The sequence below is a fragment of the Anopheles merus genome, chromosome 3R (assembly GCF_017562075.2).
Source record: "Anopheles merus strain MAF chromosome 3R, AmerM5.1, whole genome shotgun sequence".
Lineage (NCBI taxonomy): Eukaryota > Metazoa > Arthropoda > Insecta > Diptera > Culicidae > Anopheles > Anopheles merus.
Genome location: NC_054084.1, coordinates 17,153,695 through 17,173,924, shown reverse-complemented (window position 1 = coordinate 17,173,924; position 20,230 = coordinate 17,153,695). Strand labels below are relative to the sequence as shown.

The 20,230-nt window shown below is 47.3% G+C and overlaps 5 protein-coding genes across 5 annotated transcripts; 3 read left to right on the top strand and 2 right to left on the bottom strand.

The window, feature by feature from the left end:
- Nucleotides 1–8,700: 8,700 nt before the first annotated feature.
- Nucleotides 8,701–9,898, bottom strand: LOC121597425 (protein SCO1 homolog, mitochondrial). The gene is made up of 2 exons (XM_041923160.1): nt 9,766–9,898; nt 8,701–9,698 (listed from the first exon to the last, which is right to left on the bottom strand). The coding sequence occupies exon 2, from the start codon at nt 9,685–9,687 to the stop codon at nt 8,857–8,859; it is 831 nt and encodes a 276-aa protein (XP_041779094.1). The 5' UTR covers nt 9,688–9,698; nt 9,766–9,898; the 3' UTR covers nt 8,701–8,856.
- A 284-nt stretch (nt 9,899–10,182) lies between these two features.
- On the top strand, nt 10,183–10,843 carry LOC121597426 (28S ribosomal protein S18c, mitochondrial). The gene is made up of 2 exons (XM_041923162.1): nt 10,183–10,319; nt 10,385–10,843. Exons 1-2 carry the CDS (start codon nt 10,277–10,279, stop codon nt 10,789–10,791), a joined length of 450 nt encoding a protein of 149 aa, XP_041779096.1. The 5' UTR covers nt 10,183–10,276; the 3' UTR covers nt 10,792–10,843.
- Nucleotides 10,844–11,169: 326 nt separating this feature from the next.
- On the top strand, nt 11,170–13,004 carry LOC121597156 (nuclear pore complex protein Nup58). The gene has a single exon (XM_041922731.1). The coding sequence runs from the start codon at nt 11,330–11,332 to the stop codon at nt 12,872–12,874; it is 1,545 nt and encodes a 514-aa protein (XP_041778665.1). The 5' UTR covers nt 11,170–11,329; the 3' UTR covers nt 12,875–13,004.
- Nucleotides 13,005–13,020: 16 nt separating this feature from the next.
- LOC121597157 (DNA-directed RNA polymerases I and III subunit RPAC1) lies at nt 13,021–14,227 on the bottom strand. Its single transcript, XM_041922732.1, has one exon. It carries the CDS (start codon nt 14,105–14,107, stop codon nt 13,121–13,123), a length of 987 nt encoding a protein of 328 aa, XP_041778666.1. The 5' UTR covers nt 14,108–14,227; the 3' UTR covers nt 13,021–13,120.
- A 516-nt stretch (nt 14,228–14,743) lies between these two features.
- LOC121597150 (leucine-rich PPR motif-containing protein, mitochondrial) lies at nt 14,744–19,764 on the top strand. The gene is made up of 4 exons (XM_041922724.1): nt 14,744–14,923; nt 15,110–15,291; nt 15,382–15,727; nt 15,811–19,764. Exons 1-4 carry the CDS (start codon nt 14,787–14,789, stop codon nt 19,481–19,483), a joined length of 4,338 nt encoding a protein of 1,445 aa, XP_041778658.1. The 5' UTR covers nt 14,744–14,786; the 3' UTR covers nt 19,484–19,764.
- Nucleotides 19,765–20,230: the final 466 nt, after the last annotated feature.

Here is a 20,230-nt window from a genome sequence, read left to right as displayed (position 1 = left end):
GCTAAAACATACCGAAAACATGCCTCGAATAAATAAGCGCTACAAATCACAAGCACTCCAGCATGAGGGGGGGTAAGTGGAATGCATTTGCGATTTGTCGGTGGTTTTTTATCCGTTTCGTTTCTTCCTCTGTTCGATCTATTTAGATGTAACGAATCTGAATTAGTTAGATGTAACCATTGCCGTGTAAATAACATGCAATCAACTGCTTGCTGCAATGTTGAAGTTTATTTCGGGCTGATTGGGTTTGTGTGAAACTTCATCTGAGCTGCTGTATCCGATGTATGCATTAGAGTTCCATAGCTAAAATTTGAAATTAATGTTAATATTAAAAAAAGAAGCTAAGCTAAACTTTGTTTTTAAACACAACAAAGAATAATCCATTGATTTAAACCCCTTAAAATAATTCTACTTTTTCTGTTTCAATTTATAAGAGCATTCTTCCCACTTTACGAATAAGCTACAACAGCGTACTCATTTTTCCATGGCATGTGTTGGGTAGTGAAAGCAAATCTGACGACCTTGTATGAGGTATGATTTTGATTTTTTTTGTCCTTTTTCGTTCATACATCAGGGAAATATTGTATTACTTTTTCTGCTGATATCACATTCTAGCTTTGTTCCAAATTTTCACCATTAATTTATACAGTTTGTAAGCTGTTTGAACATCCTGTGTAGCGATCTCGGCCGTTACGATTCGTATTCGCAATACGTATAATTGCGACCAAAGGCGGCAAGAGGAAACAAGGGAAGAATCGTGACAGAAGCGATGGCGGAGAGAAGCGGAAGCCTCGGTGACGGCTTGCGTGTAGAGTGGCGATTAATTTGTAGCGGGAATCTGAATATAATAATTAAAAATTGTCATAATCCTAAAGCAATAATGTGCAGCCGTTTCACATGTTTAGCCTGTTACAGTAAATAATGGATGCCATTTCGATCACATCCTGATGAATTTGGTACACTTGAGCCTCACAACTATTTGCTTTACGATACTAATATCTTTGTGAAATTATTTCGAACGTAAACCTACATGAACTTCGTCGTCAATATGAATCATTTAAATTTGTTCCACTCTTGCTAGGTAAGTTCGAGAAGAAGACCATTCGAATACGTGGTAGTTAAGCATGACACAACTGACTCAATCGCCCTTAGCGAGTGGGTTTACGGTTTTTCAAATAAGAAGAACCATCTATCTTTTAGCTTGAGAATAATAACTGATTTAAAGCATATATAGGATAATATGATCATACTGCTAGGATTTTGTCTACAAATAACACCTCTTTGTTCTGGCACAGCAGCGACATATGGCAGAAGACATCCTAAGACAGTCAGTCGAACACTCTTTTTTATGAATTTGCAAAATATGGAGCTCTGTGGGAAGATAACATTTATTGTTTTACTTATAACTCTAATAATTTAATTAAATATTTATTATAATTTCCTATAATGCAAAGTCAGATGCAATCAATCAACTTCGTTTGGGAGGAGTTTCACATGACTAAAACGCGTACGTAGACTGTCAAGCTCTATAAAAAGGGTTTAAAATATTGAACACTTTGATGATTGTCTTTATTTGAATGTTCCAGATTTAATATTCTATGGTAACAAATAGCTGCAAAGCATTAAATTGTAATCAGACATGTTTTTACAATGCCTCAACGTCACATCGACAGCAAACTCCACGATCTCATCCCAAATCTCACCTAAATCTATTTGATTTTTGTAATATGCATTCTCATCAATTGCTGATCGATCGACCCTCGCTCAACAATACCCATTCCCCATTCGTCCAAACAAAAACAGGATATCCGATTTAAATGCCACATCCTTTCAGCATCCACTTAACCATCAAAAGCGACTGAACAATGTGTATAAAGTGAAGAAAAAACCAGTTACACCGAATCGTACACACAAATAACACACAAAAAACACACAGCAATCGAACAATAATAAAAGTTCCTAATCTTATCATGACAGCAAAAATTAATATTAACTTCAACCGTTGTCAAATAAAGCCCGAAATGTCTTGGAAATATGAAAACGGTACGCCTGCTCGTGTTGAGCCGAGTGCGAGCAGCGGCAGGATAAAGCAATAACCCTCATCCATGACCATGACCAAGGACACTTACAATCTTGTTCGAAAAACGGATCCCCTTTCCCCCCAAAGTGAGAGGGAAAGAGAGCAAGAGAAAGAGAGAGAGAGAGAGAGAGAGAGAGAAAGAGAAAGAGAGAGAGATAAGGGGGCCACATCAATTCGACTTTGGGCGCAGCAGGAACTGTTCGATATCATTTCGGAGGGCGAGCTGAAATAAATTCAATTTACGATAACTTTCAACAAGCTCAAGCATCACACGTTTGATTTGTAGCGCTTATTTTTTTTCTCTCTCTCTATCTCTCTTTGAGCAATAAAAAATAGAACGTCACTCAACAGTAGCAACAACAACAACAACAACAAAAATGGGCACGAAAAACCCGACCCGGTAGCAACCGATAGAAGAAACCCTGGCAATACTACTACAGCAATCCCACAATCGTCCTTCCCAGACATTCGGTACCGATCGCATTCGTCCGTTTCTGCTGCTGTGCCATTTTTACTGAGTAATGCATTTTTTCCAATAAATAGATAGAAAAAAACGAAGAGGAAATAACGGAGGAAAAACAGCATTTTCATCCGCGCGCGCGCTCGCGCCCACCACAGGAGCAATCAACTTTTGCAATTCGGAACAAAAAACTTTTTCCGTGCTCAATGTTTGGTGCTCATTTCAAAGTTCCGGCTTCGTAGACGAAGCCAAATCAAGAAGAAGAAGAAGAATGAAAAGACCCAGCAACATTCCAAAATCAAGCCCCCTGCACAACCGCTCGGCCACCCAAAAGCTAGACTATTTGGCCAAGCCTTCGATACCGTCGCTTCCGGATGAACAAACTGGACACCCGTTTGATAAATTCTTCACCGTTCGGGGTGTTTTGTTGCCTGTTTTTTTTTTTTTTTTTTGCTCCTACCGCTGTTCCAACTTACAATTACGAATGGTAAAACTTTGTTTTCCGTTCTTGCAAGTTGTTTAGTTTAGCGCGCACTGAATCGTTTTTGGAAGGACTGTTCCTGTGTTAGATTAGGTTTTAAAGAGAAATTCATGGAGGGTTATTCCTAGAAAGATACGGGGTTCACAGTTGTCCTTAACGGAGACAAGGAAGATCGATCTTTAACGGAAGGCTAATTTTTAACTGATGTTTTCCTTATTTGATTGGAGTTCGATTGCCAGATAATTTTTCATTTGAAATTCACAGAAGTAACTCGCCTCCGAGGCAATACGGACACAAACACAGTGTTTGGAAAATAAGATCGATTTTTGTTTGTAGTTTCGCTGCGCTGTGTTTCGATGAAGCGTTTTTCTCATTATACAGTGGCCAAAATTGATTAAAATTTTTAGAACATCGAGTTTTAATTGCTGATCATTTGGAATCGCTTGGAACAGCTTGTTCAATTAGGTTTGAATTGAATTTTGTTTGCATGAGATGTTTATGATGAATTGTTTCTTTTTACATGAATTCATCAAACGCAACCTTCTCACTAAAGGGCTACTACTGAAGGAGACGATTAAGGTAAAAGATGCATTTTGATCACAATTTGATGCTTCTTTGCATCTCTTCAAATGACATATAGACAAGTTGCCGGGTGAAGTCTTGATGATGATGATGATAATGTTGATGGTCCCTACCTTTCCCCTTTATAGGTTAGAGAAGGACGAAATTATCTAAAGATGTGTTGTATTTATTATTACTTTACTTTAAATATACGTATTAGATTGTAAAATTTAATTACGCGTGGATGATATGATACATAAGGCCTTGACCAAGGAATCCGATCAGGTCTATGAACTATCCGATCTATGAACTAACGCATGTTCATGGTTCACTTTACTTGACTTTACTTTTACTAATAAAAAACTTTTTTAAAGAATTGTTTAATTAAATACGACAAACAAATTTAAATTCCATCTTTCTATTTCCTATGGCATTTACTATTTCCGAATGCAACAAGTTGTACATACGAATACCTTTGAAAAATAATGAGTTTTAAGCATTCATTGACAGGTGGTGTGGCGTTCTTGGCTCATTTGTTCTTTGAGTAGGATAGCGATGAACATCGGTTCCCCAACCTATCTGCTCTACAAGATATGTTGGTAGCATACCATGTAGGGTTTTGTAAATAAAAATTCATACTCTGATACACCACACTTTGCTAGACTGACATCGATTGTAATATGTCATGCAGAATAGGAGATTAAGTGTATCTACCAAGACCCAAAACTAATGTCATAACCCTTGATTATTGGCTTAATTGCGTATTTAAGTTAATAGACGCTTAAAACCCATATCTTGTCTTGGTCCTATACGAAATAGTGTACTTTATTTTCCCCCGTAGCCTCGATCGTTCGTATAGTGTTGTGAACGTTAGTCACACTAAACTCATCCAGTGTCGCCCTCTGTTAGGAATTACAGGAAATAACACCGTGTGAACGAACCAGTCGTTAATAATTATTAACAATTGTTAGGGTTGAAGCTACCAAACTATAAATAAAATACCGAACTTATATACTGAGTGACCCCCTAAAAGTTATTTTGCTAGCTCCTTTCAAAAAAACTGTTCCTTTCGCTTCCATACGACCATGAAAAAAATAAAAAAAATATGTTAAAATGGGACCAGTCTTACTACAGGTGTTCTGATAGATGATTAACAACTAGGAAGTACAGTTTTACATATTTCACAGATGTCCCTCTCTAATGTACAAAAATTCGTCAAAATAAATATGACAACGCACTATATTACTATTATGATTTACAAAGCAGAACAAAACAAATTAACGAAGGAACATTTAAAATTTGGGATATCTCCCTAGATTTAACAAAAAATGTAGTTAAATTAGTGTTAAAAAAAAGAAAATAATACAAAATCCAACTGGATATAAATAAAACGAGATTAATCATAAAATAGAAAAAAAAACTGAACAGGTCTTCTCACACTATTTCAAATTCTTTTTTTTTCTAAATAGCTCTCTAAAACTAAAATTTACACATTCCACACGTTTAACAGCACATAAATAACTGCCCAACAAGCGCACCGAATAAAACACACACACCAACTAACCGTACAGCACACGGAAGGATTTACATTAACTTAAACTGGGCTACAAGAAGCAAACCCCCTCCCCGGCCCCTGACATGCGAGAAGGAAAACTTCATCCACCATCCGGGAAAGCCAACCAAAAAAAATGCCATAGAAAAAGTCGATACGATAAGCGAGACGAAAGCGAGCAAAAATGCCAAAATACAACAGTCAACACGACGGGTGAGAAAGTTTTAATATAATCTTCCCATGTCCGTGTGTAGTGTTGTACCCCTCATGCCCCGGCGTTTTTCGAAAGCTTCCGAGTGTACCGAGCCCCTTTGTATGCTTTTTGTCCCTTCATCACCCCCTCTCCCTCTGCACTCTTACACTTCCACTGTACATGCGGAGGATTATTGCACTACTGCTTATGGGTAGTTTTCCACGAATGCGGACCACCAAGTGCACATCGAACGGAAACGGAACGAGAGGGAGAGGGAGAGAATGAGAGAAAAAGCAGGATCGAAATGCAACAACAGCTAAAAATAAATGGAGGAGCAAAAAAAGACCTTTTAAACTTTTCTCCACACCACAGAACAAACGGCAAACATTGTAGAAGTGTGCAAAAGGGGAAAAAAGGGAAAAAGCCTCCCCTCAACTCCCCCCCCCCCTCGGGAACCGACTTAAAAGCAAATACGTCCCAAAGTCGTCTTACGATGTTTAACACTTTGCAGTACAACAATTTTTGTCCCTGCAAATGCACCAGCGATGCGTGCCGGTTTTGGTTGCAAGCAGCTAATGGCTACCGGAAGATGGTAAAAGCCCTACCGCCAAGCATACAAAGTACGAGCGGAAGTAAGGGATGTGCTCCTGTGTGTGTGTGTCACACTTGTGTGCAAAACCCAACGATCAAAGCCATTATTGTTTTCATTATTCTACCAACGATCAGCATCTCGGTACCATCATCATCTACCGACACACCGCACTCGGTGCACAGGAACTTTGCACCAGCGACTTAAGTTTTAACACGTCCCCAGGACATACCACTGACCGTCAACACGGTAGGTACTCACGTAATCCGTTGCCACAAACACACACACACACACACACACACACACACACACACGCCGAGAGGGTTGCTATCCTCTCCCTTTCCTTTGTGGTGTAGCTTCGGACAAACGGCAAAACCTAAAAACAAACAAACAAAGATGTAAAACCACGGCTGCTCTAACTTTGCACTTCGCGTCTTAATTAAACTTTTGCAAAGAAGATTACGCTTTATGCTGGTTAAATCTTTAACAGCAGCTAAAACTACGAGCAGCGGGAGGACTGCTGGTTCTTTGCATACTTACTAAAACTACGCGCTTTGATGTCTCTTGGTCCTGCTCTCGATGGAAGGAAGACTAAAAACTATTTGCTTTTACTTTCAGTATGTAAAATCGGGCCAGGAGGGGGCCTTGGACTTGATTAGCTGTATGCCGAGCACTACTGTGAACTAGTTATTATGGTCTGGGAACTAAGGACTCTACGACTAAGCAATGCCTTTGGGCCGCGTTCTGTCCCTGACCGTGGTACCTTCCGAGATACCTGATGCGAATAGGAACGTTTAACTCCGTTCCATTTCAATCCATGTATCATTTCTAGTTCCGATCAGTAGTTTCAACTCACTCCAACTACTACGAGAATCGTCAGATGAGACAATTTGTGTTCGATTCCAGTTTAGATTAGATATGTCTTTATATAAAATGGATATTTATCGGTTCCACTATCTGTGCCTATCCTGGTACTCCGGCTAGCTCCGAAGTATTCTGGAATCGATTCCAGATAGTAGGTCGGAAATCCGTTTCCGGAAACGATTCCAGAATTGGCTCCGGAATAGGAATCGGTTCCGGCATTGGTTCCAGAATCGGCTCCGAAATCAGAATCGGCATCGAAATCGGAGTCGGTATTGGCATCTCCATAAGAATAGGCGTTTGGGTCCAATGATGCTACGTAATGATGAAGCCGCAAAGAAACAAAATTCACTTGTAAACGATTCATTCTGATAGAGATTTCCGGCCAGATTTCGCTTCTGAAACTTCTTATTTCAAGAACTGATTCTCTTTCCGGAGCTAATTTAATTTCTGGAGTCAATCCTGATTCCATTACCGAAGCACATTGCGATTCCTAGATCAACGGAATCGGCTCCCGAGTCAACTTCGGAATGGACGCAGGAGTCAACTCCGGCAATCGGAATCGTTTTCAGCATCGGGACCGGCGTCGGAATTGATTCCGAACCCGGAATCTGGTAGGTCCGATTCCGAGTTTCTACCACTATTTCGTATGTCGTATGTCATTCTGTCTCTCGCTATGGTGATCCTGCACCATTGTTGAATAGACTGTTCCTGTTTATGACATAATCGTCTATTAATTTCGGTTCACACTTTTCATAAATGATGCTAACCATGTACCGCACCTAGTCGGTTCGGTCGATTTGAGAAACAGATCTAGGTAAATGTAAAAAATCTAAATCCCCTGCTCGGTGCTTTTCATGCCCCATATTGCCCATCTGCGGTACCATATTAAGCTCGATCAGAATTAATAGATTCGGGACTGTGTCAGTTAAATCCATAATGGTGGCATACTTACTCGATGTGTCAAAATCGTTATCGCGCAATCTTTTGGTGTGCAATAAAATATGCAATAATCAACGGATCAAGTTCCGCAGTACCTTTTTCGTAGTCCGTAAACTACATGTACACTTGTAATACAGCAAAAGTTGACGATTTGAGGCTTCTTGCATATCAAAAGATGAATTGTTCTACCACAGATTACTAACTTTGGAGAGATTTTACAATGTTTAACAAATTAGATATGAATATTCATAAAAGTATGAGTTTTTATGAGAATTATGCATAAATCTTTGAAGATTCATGAGCCTTTAAGGATCCATAAGACTGTATGGATCCTTTAAGGATATTTTTAGAGATTCGAATCATACATCACTGAAGATTCCTATGGATGAATCATTACGAAATATTCATTAAGCGCATTACTAGTTCTAACAGGGTGGAATAACATTTCACAGTTTTGAACGTGAACGACAGTTCCTTCGTTGATCTATCTTTGGACGAACAAAATGAACTGAGCAGTTCTCGTTCATTCGTCGTTCAAAGAGGAAGCTTTCGTCTCTGCGTTCATCATTAATCGACTGATCTTTGTGCACTGATCTCGACTGATCGTCATGGTCCAAATTATTTGATGTTTTCGGTTTTACCATATTCGTCTTATGTATCTCATGACTTTATAACCCTCCAATATTCATATATTTTCTACCTGTTTAACTAAAAAGAAGAAACAGTAAGATGGATATGCCAATAATCCGTCAAGAGAGTTAATTTTTTTTTTTTTTCAAAACAAATTGAAATAGGATCATAATTGAGAAAAAACTAGTCAAAGTAAGAATATATTCACTATTATACTGATAAAGAAATTAATTGCTAAAATATATTGAATTTATAATGTATTATGTATGGTTAAATGGTTACAAACAATCTCATCATATTTCCGTTCTCAATACTTTCTGCCATTCGACCTCGAATAAGTAACAGCAGGAATTTATCATTACGACGAAATGCTGCCGAGTTTTTAATCAACTTAACAAATATGCTGCATTGCCACTGGCACGCTACTATACTTTAATTGATACACGCCATCCATCCATCCATCCATGCACACACACAAACACCAAGCTAGATTACCCCAACCCGCCTCTACCACCAGGCCGATTTGTGCGTCTGCTTAAACTTTGCCATGTTGATCAGGATGGAGTTCTTTATCGATTCCTTGTCACGGTTCTGGCCATAGTAATCCACGAACTCACCGTTCGGATCGATCAAGTACATGATGATCGTGTGATCGACGATATAATCGTTATCCTCATCCTTCGGTCCGGCACTAAAGTACACACGGAATGCACGACATACCTGCGCCACCTGCTCCACCGTGCCAGTGAGGCCGAGCAGCTTGGGCGAAAACTCCTTCACGTACTTGCCCACTATCTCTTTGCTGTCGCGCTGCGGATCAACGGTAATGAAGATCGGCTGCACCGGGTCGGCGTCCTTCTCCTTCGCCAGATTGTCCACCACCGCCGCCATCTTCTCCAGCTCGTCCGGGCAGATGTCGGGACAGTGCGTGAAGCCGAAGTAGATGAGCAACCACTTGCCGAGGAAATCGGCCGATTTGCGCGGATTGCCGTCCGAGTCGACCAGATCCCACTTGCCACCGATGGCCGCCTTGCCGAGCTGTCGTTTCCGCTCCCGCAGCAGCGCCTGCTCCTTCTCGTCCTTCACGTACCACATGAACCCAAGCACACCGATACCGGCGGTGGCAATAAATGCAAAGCTTTTCCACGTAATTGGACCCTTGCCCTTCATCGGATCGGACTGGCGGTTTGTATGCTGTAGTCGGGTCAGTATGGAACCGTGTTTGCTCCATCGGCCAGCCGGATTGCAAACACTATTTGCTCGGGCGCTGAACAGTCCGGCACTCCCACAGAGCTCACCGAAACTTCGGCTGGAGAGTTTTAGCAACAGTTTCGACATGTCGGGGTATTCTGAGGGCGGGTAAATTGTAAGACTGAATTAATCACAGTATAGTGGTGAAGATTAGTAAGAATTTACCTTTTTTCACACGACACTATATATTTACACACATTTAAACAATTTGTGTAATTATTTTGCACTGCTTTTTTCTGCCGGCAATGTTGTTACGTGCGTTTTTGACATTTTTATCTCAGCACAAAAGAATGCCTAGTGAGAGGATTGCAAAAATATTCGAAGATGTTTGGTAGACCCAAACGACTTTGACATTTGGATTTCATTCTCTCATTATGCGTGGATTTTTTTCAATGTCTGAACATGATTTACTGCAACAAAAAAATGTTTTTTATTTTACTTTACTCTGTAAAAATGCGTAAATTGTCTGGAAATGGAGCAGCTTACAAAATAACCATTTTTCTTTTTCTAACACATCACAATACTGTCATAGGAGCAAATCAAATATTGGTCTAACCTTGTAAGACACATGTCTTGCTTTGACAGCACCGAATGTCAATAATTACAACATTCTGCCGTAAATCAACTGCACCTCGCAGGAAAACATACATACAATCGGTGATTAACTTATCGTTTCATGATGATTTGCGGTGTGCGAAGCAGTTTACGATCAGCTCGTGGTAAGTGCAACTAAATCAGCCATGAAAAGATGCAAACGAAAAATGTATAATGTGTGTTTCCACAGCCATTTTAGGTTATGTAAACAAAGGAGCACTGGTTGCTCCCACAGCGACCCGGTCGGCGGCACCCTACAAGCACTACACGACGAGCGCCGATAATAACGATTCGCCCGTGGTGCTGAAGGATAATCCTTTCGCCAAGGAGCGTGTACAGTGCGTGCTGTGCAAACACGGCATCGATCCGGATTACAAGAACGTGCAGCTACTGTCCCAGTTTCAGAGCCCATACACCGGCCGGGTGTACGGTCGCAACATTACGGGCCTGTGCAAAAACCGTCACGAGCAGGTGGAACGGGAAATCATCAAAGCGCAGAATGCTGGATTTATGCCCACCTACCATAAGGCGGTCGAGTTCCTGAACGACCCGAAACTGTTCGACCCCGAGAAGGCGATTCGCCCGCACAAATATTAAGTCTCGCACTGTAGTAGGGAATGCAATAAATCATTTATTTTTACCGTTAAAAGTGTCTTTATGTTACAAACAGCAAATCTATTTCTCTGCTGGCAAGACTTTGTTTTCGTTATCGACTCGTAAAACTCTGTAAAATACGATTTTATACTCCAGTTACATTCTGTTGGTAGAGAAATGGATTCTTCATCGTACAATTGTCAAACAAAATGAAAATAAGTCGTTGAGCCGGTGTCTCACTTTGTAAAAAAATTCCCATGCCAAAATGTATTTTTTCATTAAAAATAGGTAAAATTTTCAACCACTCAACTTAAAAACATTATGCTGTACAATCTCCACTGCATGCCAACCACTAGGCACTGTCAACGACCCGACCCGTTTGACGTTTGACAACCGCCCAGCTCAAACAGTTTACTTCAGCGCTTGCTTTCCCTCGTTTTTCTGCGAGGAAAACAAACTCACGGTTCCGCCGGGAAATCTAAACTTCCCGTCCTTGTGTGTGCACCGTTTTCCGACCTCCGCCTGACCGCCGCTCGCCAAAATGTCCGGGTTTTCATTCGGTACCCCAACAACATCGGCTCCCGCCTTTTCCTTCGGTACGCCAGCGGCAGCAACGACAAGCATCGCGGCAGCCGCCCCACTAGCAACAGCAACAGCGGCAGCGGCACCAGCGACGGGATTTTCCTTCGGAGCCCCGGCCACCGCAACAACGACGACAGCACCCACGGCCACCGGGTTTAGCTTCGGCAAACCGGCCGCAACCACAGCAACGGCAGCCGCCCCACTATCGTTCGGCCTCGGAGCTACCTCCACCGCGGCAACTCCGTTCGGGGCCGGGCTGAGCGTATCGGCCGGAACCACAGCCACCGCCACCACGACATCAACGTTTGCCGTACCTACGCTAAACTTCGGAACTGCTGCAACCGCAACAGCCGGTGGTGCAACCGGGACGCTCGGGCTTGGAAATGTCGGTGGCGGTCTTTTCGGTGCTGCCAAAGCGACAACCACCGTGGCCACACTGACGGCAGCTCCTGCCACCACCACCATCGCCGCCGCCCCCGCCACGGTTGGGCTGGGCGGCGTTGACATAAACGCCAACCAGCCCAAATCGGTCGAGGGCAAGAGCGACAACACGAAGGCGAAGGAATCGCAAGTGCCGCAAGAAATCATCAGCACCGTGGAGCACCTGAAGGAGTACATCAAGAAGCAGAAAACGATCGGCTCGGACATTGCCCGCTCGTCCGCCCGCAAGATGTCGAACGTGTCGAGCGAAATCAAGAGCCTGAACAGCACGCTCGCCGAGCTGTCGAACAGCGTGAGCAACAACCAGAACGCGATCAAGATGCTGCGCCACGAAACGTCCGGCATTACGCGCCAGGCCGATATGGCGCAGCGCACGCAGGAAACGCCGGCCGGGCTGCAGTTCGAGAACACGCTGCCGCTGCAGTACTTCATCGAGCTGATCCAGAAGTACGAATCGGACCTGATCAACCTGAAGCAGCAGGTCGAGCTGACGGAGAAGCACATGAACTCGCTCACCACGCCGCAGTACTTTACGCCCCAGGACCTGAAGCTCTGCCTGCAGCAGATCTACGAAAGCTTCGTGGCCCTGGCCGGCCGGCTGCACGAGCTGCACCAGAAGGTGGAAACGCAGAAGGAGCAGTATCTCAACCTGCGACGCTACCTGCTGCGCGACAATACGGACGTGTTCGAGGGTGGCGAGGGCGCGAAGGAGGGAAGCAGTGCGGTGGACAAATTTGCCCTCAACATCTCATCCGGCCCGACCCCGTTCTCGACGGTGATGGGCGGTAACGTGAGTTTCGGCGTTTCGTTGAGACAAACCGGTGCCGGAACGTCGCTGTGGTCGGGCGCAGGGACGGGTTTGGCGGGTGCCGACCAGGGCAAGGGTGCTCCGTTCGGGCAGACGAACTTTTTCGGCATGAATGCGGGCGCCAGTGGTGTGGCAGGTGGTAGCGATGCGTTCGGAAATCGGTTAGGGTTTGGTTTTGGGTCGACGGCAACGACCGGAGCGGATGCGTTCAATCTGCAGAAGCCACCGATAGGGAGCAAAAGGAATAAGTTGTAATAATAAAGATAGTAATTTGAAGTAACCTTTGAGAACGTGTATGACGAACAGATAAAAGTACGAGTTAGGGTCGTTTTTTAATTGGTTTGCTTCCGAAATTCGTGAAAAAAGTGTTCAGTTGGTTTGTAATTCTAGCCCCAGTTTTGTATTATTTAGACTTCTTTTTACAAAAGTAGTTACTCTATCAATCTATTGTAACATATTCTGTACACTACTCCTCAATAAAACGCATACCATCCATCCCTTTCAATTGCCCTTTATTTCATCCAAAAACATTCGGCACTTTTTCTTCAGCACCTTGGCCGCCTCCACAAAGATAACCTCCGGCTTGAGCGCACCGAGCGATTCGACCGTAAAGATAAAATGATTGCGCACCCGCGCGATCGTGACCGCGTCCGCCAGCTGCGGATATCGGTACACATTCCGGCTGCAGCTGTCGTACCGCGCGTCCTTCACGTACGCCTCGTCATCCTTCGCAATCTCGATCACGCCGGGTGAGAAGCACTTCTGCAGCAACCGTGCATCGTTCCCAGCGACCGGCCGGTTCAGCTTAATGTCCGGCAGCAACCGGTACGATACGGTCGCCACCGGCGAAAACTTGGCATGATCCTTCCCGACGCCCTTCACCGCAAACAGCTTTATGTCGAACTCGTGCCCGTGGCGCATCTTGCTGATCAGTATATCATCGTCGATCGGACCGACGGCCGCCTCCGTGTAGATCGTGGCCTGATTCCCGATCGGTACCCACTTGATCTGGCCCGAGTAGATGCTGTGATTCTTGTACATGTTCTCGTTGTTGGTCACCTCGGTCGAGTCTTTGTTTTTGCGCGTACACTTCACCTTCAGCTCGAACTCGAGCGTGTCCAGCGCGGACGGTGGGTCCGTCTCGTTCGCCTTGTACTCGAACATGCGCGGATCGGCCCGCAGCGGAATGAGCCCGAGCCGGTGCGCCAACACCTCGTCCTGTATGATGGAGGTGTTGTTGTAGATGTGCACCTTCTCGATCGCCATGCTCGGCACCTCGCTCAGCATCAGGCGCCGGAAAACGTTCGCGATCGCGCAGCTCACCCCGATCATGTCGAACTCGAGCTCGTTCTCGTCGTACCGCACCACGACGATCTGCAGCTTGCGTTTGAACGACTCAAAGTCCCAGAGTTCGTCCGCCAGCCCGTAATCGTTCGCATCCTGCTTCAGCTTGTACTCCTCCAGGTAGAGCAGCGGCTTTGTGGTCATCTTTACGTTTCTTTTAGTTGCCCTTAAACTTCCTGAGCGAGCTGCACGTGCTCTTTGTTGGTAATTGTGCGTGTCTGTTGTGTGCCGGGCGGATGGAATTGTTGTGACAGCTCCGCTGCACAGCACTACATTCAGTGTGGCCAGATTATGTTGACGATTTTCGTTATGAGCACCAAAATTGTATCGGTAGTTTTCGGTATGAGGTTCAGATTTTTTCGGTAGTTTTCGGCAACCTTATCATAGTGGTCACACGAATGTAGGCCTTTCTGAAGTGTCGATCTGAAAATTTAACTAGGGATTCTAAGCCAACAAAGGATTGAGCTTCACATTCTGTTCTGAGCGGTGGCGAGTTCCTCGAAAGTATTCTCGGGGCTCCACGCTACCGCTTAGGGTCTTAGCACTACTTCATCGGATGTGATTTTATCGGACGTGCTGCCAATCGATTTTCAATTCTATTGAAATTGTGCTATTTAGCTATTTCAATAGAAATTGCGATTATTTGGATGAGTTTCATTGTTTATTGATAAAAAAAAATATAAAAAAAATCCCGCGTAACTCGGGAATAGACTGTACAGATAAGTCGATATCTGGTCACTCTGGTGATATTTTACTCTGCGGGCACTTTGACAGCCGAGCGACCTGTCAAACGCATTGTTCGCGCACGCTTTCAACAGAAAACATGGCCTCGATACTGCGGTCGAGCAAATTCGTGCGATATTTCGCCGGTTTTGCACGAAATCTAGTGTTCAGCACTGCCCGCGAAACGGAAAGCAGCTTCGTCCAGCAATCGCAATGTTTGTGTGGTAATTTCACCAGGTAAGGGGTGCGGAATTTGACACCAGAGAACCTCTCTCTAGCCTCCGGGGGAGCCCGGTACCCCACACAGCAGCAAAACCCACCCGGCACAATTACGCAACATGTCCGAGGCACCGAGTACCACAGGGGCGGTTCCTTGTAATTTAGGAAATTAATTATTTTAAATGTTTATTTTCCTTTTTCCAGTGGTTTTGCAACTGCTGCCACCAAGGGCAAGAATGGACTGGACCGGTCGCTGAAGCGGCTGGACGAAGACGTGCGCCGTTCGGGCCGCATCTCCCGGCGGGACCTGGAGGAGGTGCTGGAGGAGATCCGCATCAATCGTTCGGCCACAAGCGCACAATCCCTGCTGGTGATTCGGTGCTGCGGTAAGACGCGATTACATCACCATTAAAATCAACAAAACAAGAAACAGCAATTTCACAATCATGTATCATCCCACCCCCGTCCCACAATAGGCAATCTGGTGCCGGAAGAGTTGCCCGAAGTGCGTACCGCGCTGGTGCAGGAAATATGGAAAACGCTCAAGAACCTGAACGTGGCCATGGATGTGTCGCACTACAATGCGCTGCTGCGCGTGTACCTCGACAACGAGCATCCGTTCTCGCCGACCGAGTTCCTGGCCGACCTGCAGTCGAAGGGCATCGAGCCGAACCGGGTCACGTACCAGCGGCTGATCTCGCGCTACTGCCAACAGGGTGACATTGAGGGTGCAACCCGGATCTTGGAGTTTATGCGCGAGAAGCAGCTGCCGGTGAATGAGTACGTCTTTAACGCGCTCATCATGGGTCACTCGCAGGCAGAGTAAGTAGGGGCTGTTTTTTGGAACACATTTAACGGACATTTAAAACGAAATATTAACCTTTTTTCTATTTTTGCTCTTGTAGTGATCTGGAATCGGCAACCGGAATCTTGGCGGTGATGGCACAGGCAGGCCTGCAACCTTCCGCCGACACGTACACAACGCTACTGTGCGGTTACGCCCGCAAGGGCGATATTGATTACATCTGCAAAACGATCGACAGCTGCGAGCAGAAGGAAATCTTCCTGCTCGACAAGGACATCCTGGAAATCATCTACTCGCTCGCCACCAACGGCCACCCGGAGAAGGTGGACCGGTTGGTGGAGAAAATTCGTCGCCAGGCCGGCTACAACCAGGACGCGGTGAACGTAATCCTGCGGCTAATCAACCGTGGCTACGAGGAGGTAAGCCTGAAGGTGCTCCGTACGATGCCCCGTGCATCGAAGAACGACGGTGAGCTGGCCAACACCGGAAGCTTCCTCGTGCGGCAGCTGGTGCGCGCCAAGCGGCCGGCAGAGAAGGTGGTCGAGATTTGCAAGGAGCTACAGGACGGCGGCATGAACGATCGAGCCTACCTGATCGCCCTCGAGACGGCACTGAAGGGCGGCGAGGTTGAGTTAAGCTTTGCCCTGCTGGAGGAGCTGGTGAAGCAGAATCAACCGATCCGGCAGCACTTTTTCTGGCCGTTGATGTGCGCAAACGACCCCAAGTGGACGAAGGAGGAGCGCACCGAGCGTGTGCTGAACGTGCTGCGCTCAATGGCGGAAAAGTTCAAGATCTATCCGAGCGGCGAGACGGTGCGCGAGTATGCCGTGCCGAATCTGCCGGTCAGCAACAGCGAGATCGTGATACAGCTGCTGCGCAGCGCTGGCATATCGCTGGCCGTCGCCAGCTCGAGCTGTGCGTACGTCGCGCTCGAGCGGAACAATCTCAAAGAGGCGGCCAACATTGCCGCACGCTACCGGGCGTTCTATTCGCCCGGCATTTACCGCAAACAGCTGGCGCAAGCACTGCTGCAGTCGCGCGACTTCGACTCGTACGTGCGGTTCGCGCGTGCCATGCACGATGGGCTGGTGCGTAACCGATCCGGGGAGGAGGAAAGCGAGCCGGTTGCGGAGGGGGAAAGCAACGGAAACAGCACGGAAACGGTGCAGGCCGAAACGATGGGCAACTTGATCTACGACGCGGTGGGTGCGTTCAAAACCGACCGGGTCGAGATGGTGCGCAAGATACTGACCGGGTTCGTCAATCAGGGGCTTTCGATTAGCAACGGATTGGCGGAAAAGATCCAGGAGCGGATGGGCAGCGAAATGACGGCCGACATCTCGAGCATGCTGTCGAAGCTGGCGGCGGGCGATTTGGAACCGATCGAGCTGGAGCGGAAGCCGGCCCAGGGTCAGCAGCGGCAAAAGACACCGATCGCCAGTCTGTCCGTGCCGCAGCTCGAGCGGCTGGTGGCGGATCTGGAAGCGCGCAAGGAAAACGCCAATGCGGTCAAATCGCAACTGATCCGGTCGGTGATCCGGTCGAACGATATCGACAAGACGAGGGAGGTGCTGCAGAAGCTGGAGGGCGAAAACTACATCGTCAGTCCGGGCGTTTACGGCATGATGATCGACATGCTGGCCACGAACGGCAAGCTGGAGGAAGCGTTCGAGCAGCTGAAAACCGTCAAAGCCAAGCAGCCCGACTTCCAGCTGGATCGTGTCAAGGTGGTGCGGTTGGCACACAGTCTGCTGGAGGCGGAGCGGTTCGACGAGGCCCTTGCGTTCCTGCAGACGAACGCACCGACCGCCGCGACCGCGGTGGAGGCGGGCAAGGAGCAGGAGGAGCCGCAGCGTGAGGTCGACTTTGTGTACAACAGTGCGTGTTGGCGGCTGCTCAACACGCTCGCGGATCGCGGCAACGTGCAGCAGGTGAACCAAATGTTTGACCATCTGATGGACAAGGGCTACATTACGCCGCAGAACATTTTCCTCGGCTCGCTCATCAAGGTGCATCTGGTGCGGGATGATCTGCCGGCGGCAATGAACACGTTTGCCGATATCTGCCAGAAGCACCGCACGACGCCGTGGAAGACGGAGCTGACCTGCCGGTTGATACAGGCAGAAGATGCCACCAACCTGCAGCGGCTGACCGATCTCAGCACGGAGGTGCACGGCGAGGTGAACAGTCTGTACGATCTCGTGTTTGCGTTCGTCGACTGTGGGCGCATCCGGCAGGCGCGCAAGATACTGGAAACGCCCGGTCTGCGCACGCGCTACCAGCGCATCCAGACGGCGTGCGAGCGCTACCAGCAGGAGGGCAAAACGGCCAGCCTGGAGGGGCTGATGGAGGCGACCAAGGATTTGAGCCACATCGACCGGAGCGAGATCTACCACAAGCTGCTGCAGAGCTACATCGCCGAGAAGGATGCGGAAAAGTCGCTCGGGCTGTGGACGCGCATGCAGGAGGAAAGCGTCTCCCCGTCCGACGCGTTCCTGACGGAGTTGGGCGAGTTTTTGAAGAGCAATGGGTACGAGGTTCCGTTCGCAATGCCTGCGCAGGCAACAAAACCGGCGAAGGAAAGCCAGCCCAAGCAGGCTAAGGGCGCTAAACAGGGAGCGGCTGCTGCCGCAGCGGCACCGAAACCATCGGCCAAACAGGAACCGAAACGTCCCCAGTCCAGCGGTCCCATGCGTGAGCTGAAGCTGGCAATTAAAGCGAACAACCCGGACCGCATCCTTGCCGCTTACGAAGCGCTGGGCGGAACGAGCACCCAGAAACCCAACCTCACCGAACAGTCGGCCGTTATTGAGGCGCTCGTCAACCGGGACCGTCTTACCGAAGCGTCCAAGCTGGTGCTGGACCTGCTGGAGCAGAAGCTGTTCCCGATTCCGCGCACCTTCAAGTACTTCCTCAACAAGCTCGCCATCAGCGGCGATGTGGCGACGTTCGACCGCATCGGTGCGCTCATCTCGGACGACCTGAAGCGGCAGATCTCGTTCGACAATCGGCTCTGCCACGCGAACGTCTCGAACGGCAATGCCGACCAGTACCTGCGCCAGCTGGAGGAAGCGGTCGGCAGGGTAAAGGACAAGGAGGAAGCGATCGCGGCGGCCAAGCACTTCCCGATCGGTGGCGCTTCGGGCATCCTCGCCAAGCACCCGGAGCTGCACGAGCGCTACGAGCAGCTGGCGGAATCGTACGCCAAATGGGGCCTGCTGGCACCGGTGAACGCTCTCTGGATCCATTACTTCATCGACGGTGCGACGGAGAAGGAGAACGGCATCTGGACGCGCCACCTGAGCGACAGCTCGCGCATCATGTTCCAGAAGATCATCCAGCAGGCGCGGGAAGCGAAGGACGAGGTGCTGTGCCGCCGGCTGATCGAGAGGCTGCGCGACTCGAAGGTGTCGGAAAAGGGTAAGGGGCTGATCTACAGCTGCATGGTAGACATTCTGGTGGCGAAGGAGCGACCGGAAGAGGCGCTCGCGACGCTGGACGAAGGGCTGAAGGTGACGTGTCTGGAGAACCTGAACCGAACGGCACTGAAGCGGCTGCAGGAAAGCTTGGCCGCGAGGGGCAAACCCTTCCCGCACACCATTCCGGCGAAGAGCGGCAAGACGGCGGCCCGGGACCCGTCCTCCACCAGCAGCAGCGACAGTGACAGCGAGAGCAGCAGTGACGAGGAAGCGACCAAAGCGGCGGCCAAGTCTGCCAGCAAACCAACCACCAGTAGCAGCAGCAGCAGCAGCAGCAGTAAGAATCTGTCTTAAGGCATTTGCAAGCGTTCTGTGACGCGTTGCGTTTTCTAGCTATAAGTGTAGATTCACTAGCGGTGTGAAACCGAGAAGCTTTAGAGAAATATCAGGACGACGTCACGAAATCATCTTCAAGGGCCACGCGCACCCTCGGGCGGTCTTTGTATTTAAATCAACCAGCATTAGTCACAAACCATAGATTATGTACGTGTTTAGGTATAGTTGGTTTTTGTTTTGCTTTGCTCACTTATTGGGAATTGAGCGTGAGCACAATAAAATTCCCAACCACAACTTAACGCTTTTTTTGTACATTTCTTTTGGGTTATTTGCTGGATCAAATGAACGATTTTCGCCCAAGATAACGGATAACGCCCAAGAATGATAACGAAAGAGATTAGACTAAAGCCTCTCTAATCATCGACTGTTTTTTTGAGGATGGGATATGCAGTTTGAAAAATAGAGAAAGCGCGCAATGCAACACGTGCTCGTAGGTGCTCCCGCTGCAGCAGCTGTTTTCCACGTGCAATAGTAACGCTTAATAACGCTAACGCAATCGTAACGCTTACTATTGACAGCTCAACAAGGCTATTAAGAGGGTTGTACACGAGCAATCAAACGCTGTGGAAATCAAGACGTCCCAAAACTGAGCAGCTATTCTTGATAATTTGGTTCAATTGTTTAAGAAAATCGCTGAGATGCTATTAAAACTGCTAAATATACTAGTTATAATTGAATTTACACAGTTATATCTGTAAATTGCCC

What these genes read in the sequence shown, in the direction of transcription:
- LOC121597425 (XM_041923160.1), bottom strand. Translation starts at nt 9,687, where the DNA reads ATGTCGAAACTGTTGCTAAAACTCTCCAGCCGAAGTTTCGGTGAGCTC.
- LOC121597150 (XM_041922724.1), top strand. Translation starts at nt 14,787, where the DNA reads ATGGCCTCGATACTGCGGTCGAGCAAATTCGTGCGATATTTCGCCGGT. An exon ending in GCTGGTGATTCGGTGCTGCG is followed by an intron (nt 15,292 to 15,381) that starts GTAAGACGCGAT and finishes GTCCCACAATAG; the next exon opens with GCAATCTGGTGCCGGAAGAG. An exon ending in ATGGGTCACTCGCAGGCAGA is followed by an intron (nt 15,728 to 15,810) that starts GTAAGTAGGGGC and finishes TTGCTCTTGTAG; the next exon opens with TGATCTGGAATCGGCAACCG.
- LOC121597156 (XM_041922731.1), top strand. Translation starts at nt 11,330, where the DNA reads ATGTCCGGGTTTTCATTCGGTACCCCAACAACATCGGCTCCCGCCTTT.
- LOC121597157 (XM_041922732.1), bottom strand. Translation starts at nt 14,107, where the DNA reads ATGACCACAAAGCCGCTGCTCTACCTGGAGGAGTACAAGCTGAAGCAG.
- LOC121597426 (XM_041923162.1), top strand. Translation starts at nt 10,277, where the DNA reads ATGATGATTTGCGGTGTGCGAAGCAGTTTACGATCAGCTCGTG. An exon ending in CAGTTTACGATCAGCTCGTG is followed by an intron (nt 10,320 to 10,384) that starts GTAAGTGCAACT and finishes GTGTTTCCACAG; the next exon opens with CCATTTTAGGTTATGTAAAC.